This window comes from Perca fluviatilis, chromosome 11 (genome assembly GCF_010015445.1).
Source record: "Perca fluviatilis chromosome 11, GENO_Pfluv_1.0, whole genome shotgun sequence".
Classification (NCBI taxonomy): domain Eukaryota; kingdom Metazoa; phylum Chordata; class Actinopteri; order Perciformes; family Percidae; genus Perca; species Perca fluviatilis.
The window spans coordinates 14,238,296-14,255,365 of record NC_053122.1 but is presented as its reverse complement, the minus strand read 5'-3'; the positions used below and the strand labels follow the sequence as shown (position 1 = coordinate 14,255,365).

Genomic DNA, 17,070 nt, shown 5'->3' with positions numbered 1-17,070 from the left:
CCATGCGGGATGCAGACTGGGAGGTTTGACAATTCTTAGTCAGAGCCAGTGTTTTAATGTCTTTTTGCAACTACAGCCCGAACACTTGCTACTGTAACAGATTAGGCTATTACAGTATATACAGTAGCCTAAATTATTTCCTTTTGATCACATGTGAGTGGTTAGTAATTTATGTAATTAAGTATTTTCATAGACTTTTTGTTTTTGACGAAAGACATTTTGACATGTCATAGCAGGAAAAGCACAGGTGTAGCCTACTTAATAACTTTCCCAATGGCTGCATAACATTTAGTTTAGCTAGTTCCGGAGTCCTTGCATTGTGCCTGCTGACTCAATGGCATGCCTTACTGTAACCCTTAATAGGAGCAGAGTCATCGTTAAGGTTATTAGTTACACCTGTGCTTCTCCTGCTATAACAAGTCAAGATGTCTGCTGTAAACAAGGTCTGTTGACTGAATAATAAAATAATAATTAGATGACATGTTAGTGTCCCACATTTGATAAAATCCTGCAAAAAAAAAAGCTGTCATCTAAAAACATCTACATAAGACGAAAATGATGGAAAGGCAGAGAGATACATTAAAATAACCCATTCATGGTGCTTGACTTGCTTTGGACTTTGGGTAGGCCTGTTGCAATTTCATACACGTGTACAAACAGTCTTCATTCAATCGTATATGTAAATAGATGTAAGCTAAGCGATGTGATGCAAGTAGCTCTCGTCAACTTTAGTTTTTTAAAGTAGCCCTGAGATGAAGAAAGTTCGGAGACCCCTAGTCTAGATCATGGGTCTAGATGGACTTTACACGGCTCAGCAGAGGGAAAAAAAAATCGACTTTGCCCTTTTTGGCCGGTTTCGCGTTCCGTCGCAGCCACCATCTCCAGCACAAAGTACGCTTATCAGAAACTCAGAAGTGATGTTTCCTACGCTGAAATGAGATTTTGATCTGCCGGTAAGTTCGGAGATGTTGTTCTAGCTCGCGTACAAATGTCCTCTATGTTTAATAACGTATGTTGTGTGTATTTAAAAAGTTTATTCTGTGCAAATCGTTGGTAGAAAATCTCTGTTGCTGCAAAACGTTATCATATTCAGTTGAGGACGATGATGTTCCAAAACATACACAATAAATCATTAGTTAAAAGCAAATATACTATATACATGCATTGATATCTGTTTTACTTCCATCTGTTTCGAAGCAGTCCATTAAATGTTGACATTGGCAGTGTAACCTGGTCAATAATTAACCCCTGTGTGCTCTACATATTCAGCTCGTCTCCTCATGGCGGAGGTCTATTATGTTGGGGTGGACGTGGGCACTGCCAGTGTGAGGGCTGCACTGGTGACCAGAGCTGGTCTGATAAAGAGCACTGCAGAGGAGCCCATCAGCATCTGGGAGCCCCAGTCTGACTACTATGTCCAGTCCTCCACTGAGATCTGGGAGAAATGCTGCACAGTTGTCAAGGTAGGGTGCCCCCCCCCCAATCCTATCAGATAAACTCACCCATACTGTAGACCAGGTGTCTTCAACGATTGTTAAGCCAAGGACCCCTTAACTGAAAGAGAGACTGAGCAGGGACCCCCTACTATATTGTATAAAATAAAGGTGCATATTTAACCGGGGCCAACAATTACATGTAGGGCTGCCTAAAGCCTTTTATATACCTTTTTTGCATAGAATACTAAGCTTTTAAAAAAGCCTTATAATTGTTGGCATGCTTTTATAAATCATGTTTTTCATTTGAAAATATACATGCGGCACAGTAAATCCTCAGGATTAACTCTATCTATGGATGGCTACCTTAGTGACCGCCTGTCCTTTAGGCCAGTTAGCCTATCCTCCAGTGGGGATTTATATTTGCTAATAATATGTTGGATTCATGTTAAAGGAACAAGCCGACTTATTGGGAATTTAGCTTATTCACCGTAACCCCCAGAGTAAGACAAGTCGATACATACCCTTCTCATCCCCGGTTTGTTTACTGTTAGAAGACGGCTATGTCTCATGTTACGTTGTTTTTTGTACACGCTGTGACTCTACAAATCACAACATGGAAATAGGAACATGTTGGCGTTATTTTGTCACTTTTGTCACAAATCGGAGCAGTAGGCTAGTTGGAACCAGTTACCTGCAGGATCTGTGCTGGGCTAAGCTAATGCTGGAGCCGTCAGACAGCGTTACAGCACGCACGGAGATGAAAAGGGTATGTATCGACTTGTCTTACTCTGGGGGTTACGGTGAATAAGCTAAATTCCCAATAAGTCGGCGTGTTCCTTTTAAGACTTTAACATTTTTGAAAAGAAATTAAAAGATTAACAATAATTTGGAGGACCCCCTGCATTGACTCTGAGGACCGCCTAGGGGTCCTGGGCCCCCTGTTGAATATCCCTGCTGTAAACTACTGTAGACCCCACTCGTCATGTTCCAAATGTGTTCATTTTAAATGATTTTAAAGTGGATGTGATGTAATACAACATAAAAATGGATATTGTCAGATTATTCTTTTCATACAATTTGAATTGTCACTGTTTAGGTCGGTTTTGGTGAACTTTGCATTCTTGCTAATTTAGCGATTACTTTGAGCTAATATTGCAACTGTTTATCCATTACTTTTAATAGCTTTTATCTATTACTTTTAGTAGTATTACGACTGTTTATCCATTCAAGCACGTTGATCATTTGTGAAAATAAATCAGGGCTCAATTACTGTAATTATGTCACTGTAACACACAATGTATGTTAAACTATGATGCCGTGCCTGCTAATGTATTCATACATACATATTAAAGTCACTCCACAGATATTATTAATCTTTAAAAGCATTGACCTAATGTCTCAGACCATATTTGTATCTGTTCCAGCAAGTTACCCAAAGTGTGGAGAGGAGTCAAGTACGAGGGATCGGCTTTGATGCCACCTGCTCTCTAGTGGTTTTGGACCAAGGCTTCCAGCCTGTGCCAGTCTGTCAGGATGGTAAGTGAAACATTTTTCTCCCTTTTTATAGCCTGATCCTTGTACCTCACGCATCACTCACATTTTTTTGCTTCTGGAAAACACCATTTACACCTAAGTAAGTACACACTGTGTTTATAAAGAGTGGACTTAATAATGTTTTTAAAATGCTGATTGTAAAATGTTACTAGAATGAATTTTTGGAGCGTTTTGGAATGAAACCTTTCAGTTGAGTTTTGCAAGTGTTTTTTTAGTCTAATGTAATAGGATACTGTATTGATCCCAGAAGGAAAAACCCTTGCTCCACAGCAAGGTTAAAGGTCAGGTTAAGCTACAGAACAGAACCCCTGGAGTTGGTTGGGATTCATGTTTCTTTTTTTTTTTCCAATTAGTCAAAATGGATGCAGGGGTCAGGGCCCAGATATTGAGGTTAAATGACTGATTATATGTTATGTAGATATTACATACAGTATATATCCCAGTCAGAGTTTTGTTTATCATCTCCTAATAGAACAATTCAATCTTAGAATTCCATCTGGGGGTGTTCAGTCCATGCAGTATTGGCTATTTGGTATATTTTATTTACATTTTGCATCCTACCCCATTCCTCTTTTCTCTTCTTTCCCAGGTGACACACAAAGGAACGTGGTGATGTGGATGGACCATCGCGCTGAAGAGCAGGCTGCTCGTATAACCAACACAGGCCACAAAGTCCTGAGCAGGGTGGGAGGGGTCATGTCACCAGAGATGCAACCCCCTAAGCTGCTCTGGCTCAAAGAGGTGAGAGGTGAGCGAGGTCACCACAGGACCACTGATCTCTATATGTTTTATTGTTGCTGCCTGTATTGGTTTGTCAGCATGTGTGTGGTGTTGTTTTAGTTTTTCAGCCTTATCCACCTTTTTTCAGGGGGAAAGCATCTGATAAATGAACGCTTCCTGAAGGTGGTTTTATGGTCTGTTAGTACGTGCATGTGCTGTTACTGCTCACTGATCATGGGGTTCACTAGCACACATTTCTCTTGTCTTTTAATCAGAATCTGAGAGAAAGCTGCTGGAACAAAGCTGGACACTTTTTCGACCTTCCAGACTTCCTGTCTTGGAAGGCAACAGGCTCTTTGACACGGTGAGCTTTGTTCGATGATGGACGTTGTGACTGTTTGATCGTTTAAACCATCTGTTTACCATCTGTTTACATGTGTAAAAGTGTTTAATACACGAATTTCAGAGTGAGATTGAAGTGGGCTCACCATTTACAGTGATCTACAAATTGTTGTTAAGGATAATGTTTCATCAGCTTATCTTCCCCTTATTTTAATACTGTAGTATATTAAAATAAGGGGAAGATAAGCTGATGAAACATTAGGCCTATCCTTTTATCAAATGTCTGTTTAAAACAAAGAATGAGGGTTGTCCTCTAAAGCAGGCAAAATTCCAAGAAATGTGTCTTTTTATCATGGACAAACTGTTTTTGATACTGTGGCCTTCATCAGATTCTGTAAATCTCTTAGCAGTCCGCCCACATTTTGTAGAGGGGGTTGGGGCGTGGGTGGGTGTGGCAGATGTTCAGGGTTAAATAAAAGATTAACAGAGTATGCACATGTAAGTAGTTTACATCATCTGAAAGCTGTCTGGAACCTGAAAATTAATTTGAGATGCAGCTCAGCACTGTGTGTCAAGTTTAGTTCCAGTCATAAATCATTGTTATTGTTTACAATGATTTGTTAATTTTTTACCTCTCAAAAAAATGTATTTAACAAAAAAATGGTTAAAAAAAACAAACCACATTAAGACACCAAGACCCTGAGGAACACCACCGGAAAATCATGCTGTGATTTGGTATCAAAAACGTTTGACGTTTGGTGGCCAGGTTGGCTCAGTGGGTAGAGTAGGCGCGCATACTGAGAGGTTTAGGCCTCGATGCAGAGGTCCAGGGTTCGAATCCGACCTGTGACTATTTCCTGCATGTTTTTCCCCTCTCTCTCCCTTTTCTCACCTAAAAATTAATTTAAAAAAACAGTATGGTTTTTGCTAGGGCTGCTCGATATTAGGAAAATATCTAATTGGGATTATTTTGACTGATATTGCGATTGCGATATGATTCACGATATTGGAGGGAATTTTATATCATTATTCTCATTTTCATTAAAATTTTATATATATAAAAAGATATGTGTGATTTTTAAGGTTGATTTTATTTATTCATTTTTTGCGAGGATCTGTCCCAAACAAAGAGTTTTTTTTCTGATTTGGATATTTCATTAGTTCATATTGCGATTTCGAGAAAATTGCGATTAATTGTGCAGCCCTAGTTTTTGCCAAGGGGGTAAGCCTCTGTTCGCAAGGCGTAGCTCCTATGGCGCCATTTTGATGCTACCTAGCTCTCACCTCCCCTTAGCATCCCATTGACTGCCATTCATTTTGACGTCACTTTGACAGCGAATAACTTTACATCTGAAGCGTTTAAAGACTCTATTTGTCCATTGTTTATTTCTAAAGAAACACGACAATGTATAAAAGGCTCCATTACCTTGTACCTCACGTTATGGCTCCGTAGCAGAGGTTTTGTAAAAATAGGCTAACGATTGTGTCATAATCATGCAACTTATTGTTGCATAGTAAAGGAATTACCGTATAGTACAGGAGAAGTTTGCAGGCAGTTTCGACTTACATTAGCTGTTTAAGTTTAATTACTAATGTTAACTAGCATTTTTACATAGCAATAATTAGCCTGTGCCCATATTATCTCCTTACATATACCTACGCTCTCCATCTCTGCAAGTTTGGGAATGATTGAGATTTCTCTTGGCACAGCTACCAGAAGACTTACAACTTTCAGACAGGTTGCTCACGTCACATCTACGTCTTCAAGCTCAGTTGGAGGCTGTGCAGTAACGCTCAGCCCTCACCGGAAAAGTGCTTTTAATATACCTCACTGGTCTCCGTCCAGAGCGGCGGGAACTGTTGGTCCATTTCTTTAACTGTCTATGTTTTTGTCCCAACCTGCGTGGGATTAGCCTGGATGTCTGTAAAGGGGAGACTTGTGGGTAACTATAGATCCAATTTTCATTCAGCTATCCTGAGGTGAGAGGTCAAGGGACCCATTTGAAAATGGCCATGCCAGTTTTTCCCCTCATCATAATTACCCTAAATTTAGAGCGTTATGGAGCCCCCTGCTCTCTAGCTTCAAAACGGAGGCCGCTACAGCAGTTAATGTGACCCCATGTTTGATGATGAGACATTTTACAGTACTGTTTGGTGTTGTTTCACAGGTCTTTATGTACTCTGTTGTGTAAATGGACGTATTGCCCTCCAGAAGGATGGGATGCTGGTTTTTGGACTAGCATTGGAATGGAGGATATCCTCGAAAACAACTTTTCCAAAATAGGTAAAAGACATGAACAAACGCGCTTCTTATTAATTGCATGTAAGATTTTAAGAACACCTGAAAATATTGCTGAGAAATCTCACAGAGCGTTTATGTTCCGATGTTTTCGAACACCAGGCAGCACGACGTGTTCTCCAGGGATCCCGTTGGGAGACGGACTCACCCAGGAGGCAGCAGCAGATTTGGGTTTGGAGCCGGGAACTGCAGTTGGTGCTTCTGTCATTGATGCTCATGCTGGAGGCCTTGGTATTACATTCTAAACCTGTTTATTGAACCAGTCTCCTCTCCAAATACATCTATTTTTTTCTAAGCTGTAGGTAGCTTTGCATGTTCCACATAGCTTTGAGAGTTAATAGTTTTTAAAATATAAACTCTCATAACTGTAACATCATCTGTAACGTCATCAGGAAGATGTACAGGGCACATTTTTGGGTGGGTATAAGACGAACCTCTTGGAGTGTCAAAAATGAAAATGTCCGTCCACTAGGGAGCATAAATAAACTTAACAAACAACATTACTGGTTACATTTTGATATTTATTATGCACAAGTATCAGGTTTAACATAATTGTGGTGACAGAGAATGTCAGGGGCTCATCAACACTAGATTTCAATCTCAGGGGAATGTAAGTATCCACAGCACGTTCTTGGAATAGTTTCAGGATCTGGTGTAAGCTGAAAACCTGAGTCCGGCACCTGAGGCAAGACGATAAAATGTCCCAGAAGCAAAGGGCTCATTCTCTGGGGTGAATGACGGTAAATTTTAAAGCAATCTGTCGACTACATTTTTAGATTTCTTGTGCACAAATTGTGGTCTGTGGTGTTAGATGAAAGGCCAGGGATCAGGGGAACCTGAATATCATCCTACAGAATGTTGCCGACACTCTGAGCCAATAGTTGTCAAGATAAAAAAAAAAATTTGTTTAATTTGTTTTGCATTTTTTCCTTGTTAGATAGCCGACAGTGGAGGTGATAGAAGATGGGGATGACATGTAATAAAGATCCCTGATTAGATTTGAAGCAGGGTCGTTGCGGTAACTTACAAACATTTTAATTAAATGGTTAGCTGTTGTATCTGTGAGCAGCAGTCGACGATTCCTCTGGTTCAGAAATCCTAACCATCTGGTTTTGTTCTGAGAGATAAACTGCTCCTGAACTCTGCCCTCTGACCTCTGCCTATCACACATTGTCGTATCAGTCAGAGGCTAAAACACTCTGCACTTTTAGTTGTCATGCATGTCACATTGATGTACACCCCCTTGCCCCCGCGCGTAGAAGAACCTTCCACCTTAAACTCAAACCAGCTTGACAAACATTATTCCAGCAGTTAGTGTCACTGCTGAATTCCATGTGAAAGTTAGAAAAAAACACTTCAAAAGGATTTAAAGCTTTTCATTTACTAATCATTGGGATATGTCCCTGACCGATGCTCTGACAGGAGTTTTGTGAATTAAAAAAAGATATATAATGTGTGTTTTACCCCCAAGCAATAAAAATTCTGATGTTCCTAAAAACTGATTTAAAATGTGTAATTTTGCTCTTTCCAGGCGTGATGGGTGCAGATGTAAAAGGCTTTCACTTACCCTGTGAGGACCAGCCAATCACCTCCCGCATGGCGATGATCTGTGGAACGTCAACCTGTCACATGGCGGTGAGCGGTTTACAGCTACATTTCACCTGCTGTGTGACTTTTTGAAAAATGCTCTTGAATATAGTATAGTATAGATATGGTGTGATCTCCATGATGACACTTGCACACTTTTTCTGAACTTGGAGGTGATTTAAAACCTAGCTAATACTGGGCGATCTATCAAAAGTAATGTTATAATAAATATCCTTTCCCATTCATGCTGATAGCAGGACCACCCTGAATGTTTCCGTTTCACAAGTCATTTTTACATGCATCATATGTTTGTTTTTTTGTTTGTTATTGTATGGAGACTTAAATGATCCTGTCTGCACAGTTAATAGCAGTACGTAACTGTGAGTAGTTAAGCAAATTGTCGGCACATTAGGTTAGATTAGACGGACTTTTGTTGATCCCAAATTGGGAAATTACAGTTCTACAGCAGCAAAATATCAGACACATCCAGAATATACAAGAATAATAAATAGGATATAGTACAAGAACAAATATTCAAAAAGTAAAGATAAAAAAAAAAATACAAATGAAAGAATGTACAAACGTATTTACAAATTGGGAAAAACAATGTGCAACTACTTAAATAGTATTTATAAAGATGTAAATAAACCTATGTTTGTGCAAGTTGCACTTCTTCTTTTGTTAATCTAAAATGGGTTTCCATTACAGTATTTCCTTTTAGCTTTTTACTACAGCCATACGTATCTCTTTGTAGATTGTAAGTATACAGTGCTAACTGAGACATGACATTTTTCATTCATATGCATCAGATCAGCGAGCAGCCCCTGTTTGTGCCAGGAGTGTGGGGGCCCTGCCTGTCTGCCATGGTGCCGGGCATGTGGCTCAACGAGGGAGGACAGAGTGCTACAGGAAGGCTGGTCAGTCCTCCGTCAAGCTATATGCAGGATTTCACTGAGCCGCTTTTTGCTGTGCAGCAACAGAAAACTGTACGCAAGTCAGGCCTGTAACAATTAGTACATAATTGTCAATATTTTTACATAATCGCGGGTTCTGATATTAGCTAAGGTCGTTAAGGCACATGACTGGTAATTGTTCATTTTCTTTAGATATGCCAAATTGTAATTCTATAGGCTAAGTGATTATTGCTCGGACTATATCTTTTAATTATTTCAGTTGTTAGTTGTTGGCACTCGACCCTATACACGTTCATAGCAACAAAAATGAAAAGGGTGGATACAGTTAGAAAAGATTTGAGTGGGGCGTTGTTTACTTCATAGGCTGTGTAATTTAGTTTTTAAATATATATCTGGCTCACATAACAGTGATACAACCAAAATGTATATGATGTATCTTGGAATTCATTCAAAACTTTAATTAGGTTGAAAAAAATAATAAATAAATATATATTTAAAATTTGACTGAAAGAGACAATTATATTGTTAATAATAATAATAATAACTGTGATTATTATTATTATTATTATTATTATTATTATTATTATTCTGAGACAATTAATTGTACTTTGTACAGCTCTGATGCAAGTAGAGACAAAATGTATACAATCAATGTGTAAATGTATGCAAAAGACGCCTGGACGTGAGCCACTCATCTGGCCGCATAAACAACAACGTTTAAAAGCAGTCTGTCTGTTCTATAACATCACTGTAAGCTCCAGTGACTCTACTTGGGAATTTGTAAATGTTTTTGAAACATATCGTGTCATCTGTAATCCTTTCCGTTAAACTACTGTATGTTGCTCTCTCCTCCCTCAGATCGAGCACATGGTGAAGGGCCACGCCGCCTACACACAGCTCCAGGAAGAGGCTCGGCAGAGGTCAGCTGATGCATTTAGTGCTGCGCCTCCCGCAGCTGTCATCTCTGTTCAGCTGACGTTAAGTAATGTTTAGTAAGCTTTTTGGGAAGATAAGAAGTTTAGTAAGGTTAAGTATGTATTACAACTTGACTATAATGTGGACGTTGCAAATGAAGTGATTTATTTTTTTAATTGTTTGATTTTCTTAACATTTACTTAGAATTAAATGAAAATGCCCTGGTACGTTGACCATGCTCGCCCACCGACTTGGCTTACTGGAACACTTAAAGAGATGTTATTAGTAACACCTGTGCTTGTTCTCCTATGTCATTTTAAAATGTCTTCAGTGGAAAAAGCCTGAAGCATTTTCTAAATGAATGATTGTCCATACAACATCTTTTAATGTTATTTCATCAGACTGGGCTCTTTATTTTGCTTACTGTTATTTCCCCCCAGAGTTCCCTTCACTGGCGTGAACATCTACAGCTATCTGAACAGCCACCTGAGTTCAATGGCTAACTCCCGTACTACTGTTGACCTGCTGGCCTCCAGTCTTCATGTGTGGCCGGACTTCCATGGGAATAGATCGCCCCTGGCTGACCCCACCTTGAAAGGCATGGTGAGGAAACATGAGTCACATCTTCATGTGACTTATTACACAATATGTTATTGATCAAAGCACGGGCTTTTAAGTTTATTTACTGCACTAAGCTACAGAGACATACTTAGTACAAAGTATGCTTCAGTGGTCCAATCTTATTGTTTTAGTAAATGAAGAATTATAATTAGTTAAAGTGACTATATGTAACTTTCAGTTTGTTTTGATTCTAGCGGCCACTTTGGACAAAAGCGGTAGTGTTTTTACCACACCTGCTGTTGTAAAGGTCTTTTCTTTACGGTGCTGTATTGCCCACTGTAGATGAATGAGTTAGCATTACCCAGAGGTCATATAGTCACGACGAATGTTTTGCTCAGACCGAAAATCATTAATTTACAATAAGAGAATAAGCATTTCAAGTGTTGCCTACTTTGGATGTCTTGTGAGCTAAACTGGGTATCACTGTCACTGTGTCTCGAGCCAAAGCATTAAGAGTTTGTTGTAGCAACCAACATAATAATAACACACGCAAGCTTTACACAAGTAAAATAGTATGCCAACACGGACAAAATGAATAAAACGTCCACGCTAACGTAATTTAATGTTGGTTACTGACGTACAACCACATCGCGCAATGTAAATGTATTTTATGAATGAAATAGACATATTACATACCTGAGGGCCTATTCAGGGTGGGTTTTGATTAATTTACAATCCCGTAATTGTCTCCATCTGTTAAAAGCCTGACCGAAGTTGACTCTTGTCTTTCACTTTCCCTTTTAGATTTTAGTAGTTCTTTGTTTATTTTCCTTCTTTCCTGTGATGTATCAGCCATAACTACAACAGATAAAATAACATTAAAATACAATTAGGCCCATATAAAGAAATCTCCTGCTACCTTTTACCTGGCTGGATACGCTAACACAGGCTGCAAAATTACGAATCCCACTATGGCCACACCAAGACCCGCCCTACGAAGCAGCTCGATTGGTTGTGGTTAGGCATTTCACCTCGAGTGGTTAAGGTTAGTGTTAGGGGATTGGTCAGGGGATAGGACCTCTACATGGAAGCATGGACGCCTGGCCAACAGTAGTGTGTGAATGCTATTGAAGGGCGGGTCTTGGCGTGGCCATAGTGGGATTCGCACACAGGCTTTTCCAGTGTTACAAAGAAATCTGCGACCCATCAGAATGTCTTACTGTAGCACCATCTTCCAAATCATTCTGTGACTTTGCGGGAAAAATCGGACCCGGGCAAAGGCCTTACTAAAAACTTTATAAAAATAGCATTCTTTTCACTGTTAGTCTAGTTTGCTGTTACAGGTAATTTAAGACCATTGTATGAATAAATCACAGAGCTTCAGAAACATTAAAAAGTTACATATAGTCACTTTAAGGATAGAAATAATGTGGTGTTAGCCGTATGTTCTCCCAAGAAGCTGCTTGTTGAATGTATTATGAAATCATTTAACATTTTGGGAAATTTGCTTTCTTTTCGAGAGTTAGATGAGAACATTTATACCACTCTGATATCGTTCTCATCTAATTGAAACTAAATGACTATATTTCCCAAAATGTTGAACTACTCTTTTTAAAAAAAAAACTAAAAAAACAAACAGCAGTTATTTCACAAAGCACCACAGTCAGGCTCAGGGATAATCCTCATTGCATACCAACATATCAGAATTTTTAGTATTGTGATTTTGTCAGTTCAAAGAATAAAACTTGGTACTTAAAATGAAATTGCGTCACAGTTGAGCCACTGAAATGATTTCTATGTTCAGTAAGCTAATTATTGTTTCCAGACCATATCTATAGTTCCAGGGAACAGGAAGCCAGGAAACAGAACTGTTGAATATTGTTTCGACTGAATCACTGGAGATTTGAGATACCAGACCCTCAATGACAGCTCTGCTTTCCCGTAACCCTTTGTGAATGCACCCATCTGGTGACTCCTATTATTGAGCACTGAGACATTTTCGAATAACACATTACTGTGTTTCAGGTGATCGGACTGCCCCTCTCCCAAACCTTGGATGACTTGGCCCTGCTTTATTTGGCCACTATACAAGCCCTTGCTGTGAGTCTTCTGTTTTCAGACTCTGAGCCTCAGTCTGACAACCTAGTACCTTAAAGTGCGAAGGAAGGTTGTATTTGTTTACTTGTAACCTGATTCCCCTTTTATCTTTGTATCTGGTTTCAGCTTGGTACTCTTCATATTCTGGAGGCCATGAAAGACGCAGGGCATGACATCAGAACCCTCTTCCTGTGTGGCGGGTTGAGCAAAAACGCCCTGTTTGTCCAGATACACGCCAACGCTACAGGTATAAAATACTAACTAACTAAGGGACGGAGAAAAGCTTTGATATTGTGAATGACAATTTAGCTAAATAGACATTGTACCCAAAAATATAAAATAATGGTAACACAAAAAGACTTTTAGGTTCTCTACAATTTTTACTGAACTGTACACATTGTGAGGAAATCTTTTGTTATATTGCCCATGGGGGCTTTAGTCAAATCCAATCTTTTTCAATATTGTCCTTTTCAGGATTGTCTGTGGTGTTGCCTGACCAGACGGAGGCGGTGTTATTAGGTGCAGCAATCCTGGGTGCATGTGCATCACAGGACTACAGCACTATACAGGTGGAGTGGCACACAGACACATACAGTATCATAACTAAGGGCATACAATGGATAGGGGCTTAGGCAGAGAAGGCTTTTAAGACTTCATTTGTTGGGTTCAATTTGGAGTAGCCTTGTGTGCTTTTAAAGACAGGTTCTTAATGAATGTACCAATATTCACACCACTGCTGGTGAGTCATGTAAGTAGATGAAAAATGCCTGGAAAAAGTACATTTTTTTTTGTTTTTACTAGATTACAAGATACATGCAGCCCCACGCCCCTTCCCTTTTCATCTGTGCCTGAATCTTGTTTACAAAAACACCACACAAAATCACACAGATTGTCAAAAATATGTAATTAGTCTTGGAACTTGGACCTGGAAATGTGGTGTACATGTAGTAGTGTTCCAGTGGTAATACACTTCACATCATGAATAGTCACAGTGGGAATTTGCGTTTGCTACTTCATGCAAGTGATAAAAATAGTATAAACCAGTATCCTCGTGCTGAGGCATAAGAGAGGAGGTACTGTATGTGGTTTTGTACTCCTAAATGTATGTGTGTGTGTGTGTGTGTGTGTGTGTGTGTGTGTGTGTGTGTGTGTGTGTGTGTGTGTGTGTGTGTGTGTGTGTGTGTGTGTGTGTGTGTGTGTGTGTGTGTGTGTGTGTGTGTGTGTGTGTGTGTGTGTGTGTGTGAGAGAGACAGCTTGGTTCCCAAAAGAATACAATGTTTGTATATGTTCACAACACTAGATCCTTCATCTCCCAACTGGATAGCACCTTTAATTAAATCGCCCCTACCTCCTAAATGCCCACTTCTTGCAAACCACACACAAAGCCGGTCTACGGAAAGCCTTTCCACTCCCTATTAAGCTCCATTGTACTGAATTTGGTTGCAGTTCCACCAGAGTTCCACTGGGGGTGATTGCGGTCCAGTGCAAAATGAATGGGACTCTATGGAGCTAGATGGCTAAATTTGTCTCTTTTGCCTGATTGCCATTGAACAATCTCAGATTTAATTGTAGTTTTTGCAAGTTCAACATGGATTATAGGTCAAAAGTTGGATGAACGAGTACTTATGTCCTTTCGATTTCTTACAGGTTGAGTCGTCGTTTCCCATAACACGCTAGTATTCTGCTAATGAATGCTGATTGGTCAGTGAAGGACTGATTACGATCGGAGATCCCGCTTGACGGCATCCGAAGCAGAACCAGAATGTCAGAGTAAATATTTCGGCGTGGTCTTTAAAACATTAGCAAACCTCTTTCTAGCACGTGTATTGACAGGGAGAGCCTAACCTGTCAGCTGTGTTGTCGATGCCTCGAGAGAAAAAAGGAAGCGACTCAGAGCTTGCCGTAAAGCAGTATCTCTGGCCGTATATGTGTATGACGTCATTGACATTTTAAAAGGCTTTTTAGAACAAAAAAGCCACTTTTAAAAAAATGTAACACCCAGCAGTGTGTATTTTCTTAGCCTCCCCTTTCGAATGCAACATTCAAATTACTAGACAAAAAATTATATCCTGAGAAAAGTGGATTTTGAGGGGTATAGCTCCATAGAGTTCCATTCATTCTGCACTGGCCTGTGTGCGCCATATGGTGAGCGCCCCCTATACGGAACTCTGGTGGAACTGCAACCAGTTCACAAGCCGGAAGTAACGAGAGAGTGAAACTTCTTCCCTTATTAGAAATTCTTTGCCACACACCTCCTGTTTGTAATGCAAACTTATTATTGTTAAAATGTCTCAAGCCAAACCCCAAAAAGTTTTTATTTTTTATTTTTTATTTTCTTTCAGAGAAACCGCAGACATACAATTGTTTCCACAGTCTGTAGTACTCCTCACGAAGAGTAAACTTCATGTGCCAAATCGGTGGCGTGTCCCTTTTTAAAAAAAAAAAAAAAAAAAGCATTTGTTTTGTAATATATTTAGCAGTTTGCGATCCAATCTTCTTGTTTTGTAGTCTAATAAAATGGACCTCAAAAATGTGAAATGCCAAGCCACTAGGCACACAGCACAGATCTCATGAGCACTGGCTCAATGCCTCCATCTGCTGGGTGGAACCAAAACACAAACTATAAAGTGCATGGCTCCTTTTGCTTCAGTCACAGAGAAGATTTGCGCGTAGTGTGTTTAAGATGTAAAGTGATTATTAAATCTTTTGTGAGGTCAAGCTATCATCCCTTGGGGTCTCAGTACCAGAGCTTGGAGCACAAGAGAACGGCAAGCCTTTAAGCCAGATATACTAAAAATAAGACGTTATTGTTTGGACTAGGCAGCACCTGTCGACCCATTTTCAGCCGTAACTTCTGCAGGCAGTTGTTGTGTCTGATCCTCTTGGCTGCACACAGTCAACTGGCTGGATTTAGTAGGTTCAGACAGTAGAGAGGCCCTGCACTGCATTTGTCATAAACTCAACTACAACAAAACCACTCCAGTTGGCTGGTGTTAATATAACTGGGTCATGGCTGGCCTGAAACGGAATGTGCATAACATGATTTATTGAGTGATATTTGTCTTTGCTATTTATGTTTTAGGAGGCAATGAAGGGAATGGCTAAAGTGGGAAAAGTTGTTCAGCCTGACTATGAGCTCCAGAGGTGAGTCAGAGAGATTTCTTTTTAGTATTTGGTTAAAGTTATGGTTGTTGTAATGGTCTGTGGGATAGTAACATAAATGTATGAAATATATGTGATGCTCAATTCAATAAGAATACATCAACATTTTTTTATCCAAACAAATGTTGGCTTCTTCAACAACTCACCTTTTCATAGGAACCACTTTAAAAAAATAGTTTCTACCTTTCCTTTTATTCTGTCTATTCATGTAATGTCCTCTACATATGCAATTTAAAAACTATATATTTTATGCTTATGATTTTATTTCTAATGTGAAGCAAATTGCATTGCATTTGAATGTGCAAAGTGGCCTATACAAATAAAGATTGATTGAGTTACAAGTAACCAAAATGTATAATGTTGGACTAGCACAGTCAAGGTTAGGTTGTGAGGGAACTTCACTATGTAAGAAGTCTGCATGTTTTATTATTACAATGAAATGTGAAACCTACAGTTCTATGCAACACATTTGTGTTATTAATTTTCTGCACGTCTTACTTTTCTCAGCTTCTATGAGAGAAAGTACAAAGTGTTTCTGCAACTGTTCGCCCACCAGAGGGAGTACCAGGCCCTCATGAACCAGGGATGACACTGCTGGTGGGAGGCGGCCGAGCTGGAACTGACTCTCTCTGACGTAATCGTGATGACAAATCCACACACTGAAAATGAGAACAGAAGTCTTAGCCTTGCTGCTTTTACTTTTCGTCTCAATTAAATAATAACTTGGAGGACAACAGCTTTCTGAGGTTAATATCTGTCAGCAGGTTTAGTTGATTCCGAGTTGGTGAGTGGTGCCAGAGTTAAGACTTCACACATGCAGGAATTCAAACCACCTGGCAGATGACAGTAGAGGAGACCTCTATTAGACAAGCTGTTGGAGCTTTCCATGGCTGTCTGCCTTTTAGATCCACTGCTGCTGTTCCGCCCAAAATTAAAAGGAGGATGCAGGAGTGCATGCGGTGACATCAACAGATTGAGTGGCTCCTCCGCTCCATCCAAAGTCAAATACCATCATGTACTGTCACCTTCACCTATTCTTAATAATTAAAATGACAGAACTGTGCTCATGCCTTTCACTTTCACTCCAACCTAATGATATATAATTTATTGTGCTCCAACTCATACATTTTTAAACCGCTTGTCCTTTGTTCTGTCTTCACTGCATTTTATCTTATTCTTCTATTTCTGTTGCCGGCAGTTCCCAAGATCAAAGTTGATAAGCTCATCACTGATGCTGTGGACACGGTGAGAGGGAACGCCAAATCCCAGACAGCTGAGTTAACAGCCGCCTTCAAACAGATCTACCTTATGATAGAGAAGGGACATGGAGAGTGCTGCTGGCCAAAGCTAACAAACTCATGCAGGTGCTTCTGAAAGGTAGTGTCCAGAAGTCACGAAAGAGCGATTTTTATTGTTTGCTAAATCATTCTTTAGGCTGAAAAAAAATTAACCTTAATCCTTTCATTGTCCCACACAGGTGACA

The 17,070-nt window shown here is 39.7% G+C and overlaps 1 protein-coding gene across 2 annotated transcripts; it reads left to right on the top strand.

Annotated features, from left to right (window-relative positions):
• The first annotated feature begins 828 nt into the window (after window positions 1-828).
• Window positions 829-16,650, top strand: fggy (FGGY carbohydrate kinase domain containing). Of its 2 annotated transcripts, XM_039815161.1 has the most exons (16): window positions 829-953; window positions 1,270-1,463; window positions 2,861-2,972; window positions 3,580-3,731; window positions 3,986-4,074; window positions 6,221-6,336; window positions 6,454-6,582; window positions 7,883-7,986; window positions 8,748-8,855; window positions 9,711-9,772; window positions 10,208-10,370; window positions 12,354-12,428; window positions 12,552-12,672; window positions 12,900-12,994; window positions 15,508-15,569; window positions 16,095-16,650. In XM_039815161.1, exons 2-16 carry the CDS (start codon window positions 1,281-1,283, stop codon window positions 16,174-16,176), a joined length of 1,653 nt encoding a protein of 550 aa, XP_039671095.1. In that variant the 5' UTR covers window positions 829-953; window positions 1,270-1,280; the 3' UTR covers window positions 16,177-16,650. The 2 variants fall into 2 exon arrangements, with proteins under 2 accessions (XP_039671095.1, XP_039671096.1); XM_039815162.1 differs by lacking the exons at window positions 829-953; window positions 1,270-1,463; window positions 2,861-2,972; ... (2 more) ...; window positions 6,221-6,336; window positions 6,454-6,582 and adding an exon at window positions 6,992-7,091.
• The last annotated feature ends 420 nt before the right edge of the window (window positions 16,651-17,070 follow it).

What these genes read in the sequence shown, in the direction of transcription:
- fggy (XM_039815161.1), top strand. Translation starts at nt 1,281, where the DNA reads ATGGCGGAGGTCTATTATGTTGGGGTGGACGTGGGCACTGCCAGTGTG. An exon ending in TGTGCCAGTCTGTCAGGATG is followed by an intron (nt 2,973 to 3,579) that starts GTAAGTGAAACA and finishes CTTCTTTCCCAG; the next exon opens with GTGACACACAAAGGAACGTG. An exon ending in ACCCCACCTTGAAAGGCATG is followed by an intron (nt 10,371 to 12,353) that starts GTGAGGAAACAT and finishes ACTGTGTTTCAG; the next exon opens with GTGATCGGACTGCCCCTCTC.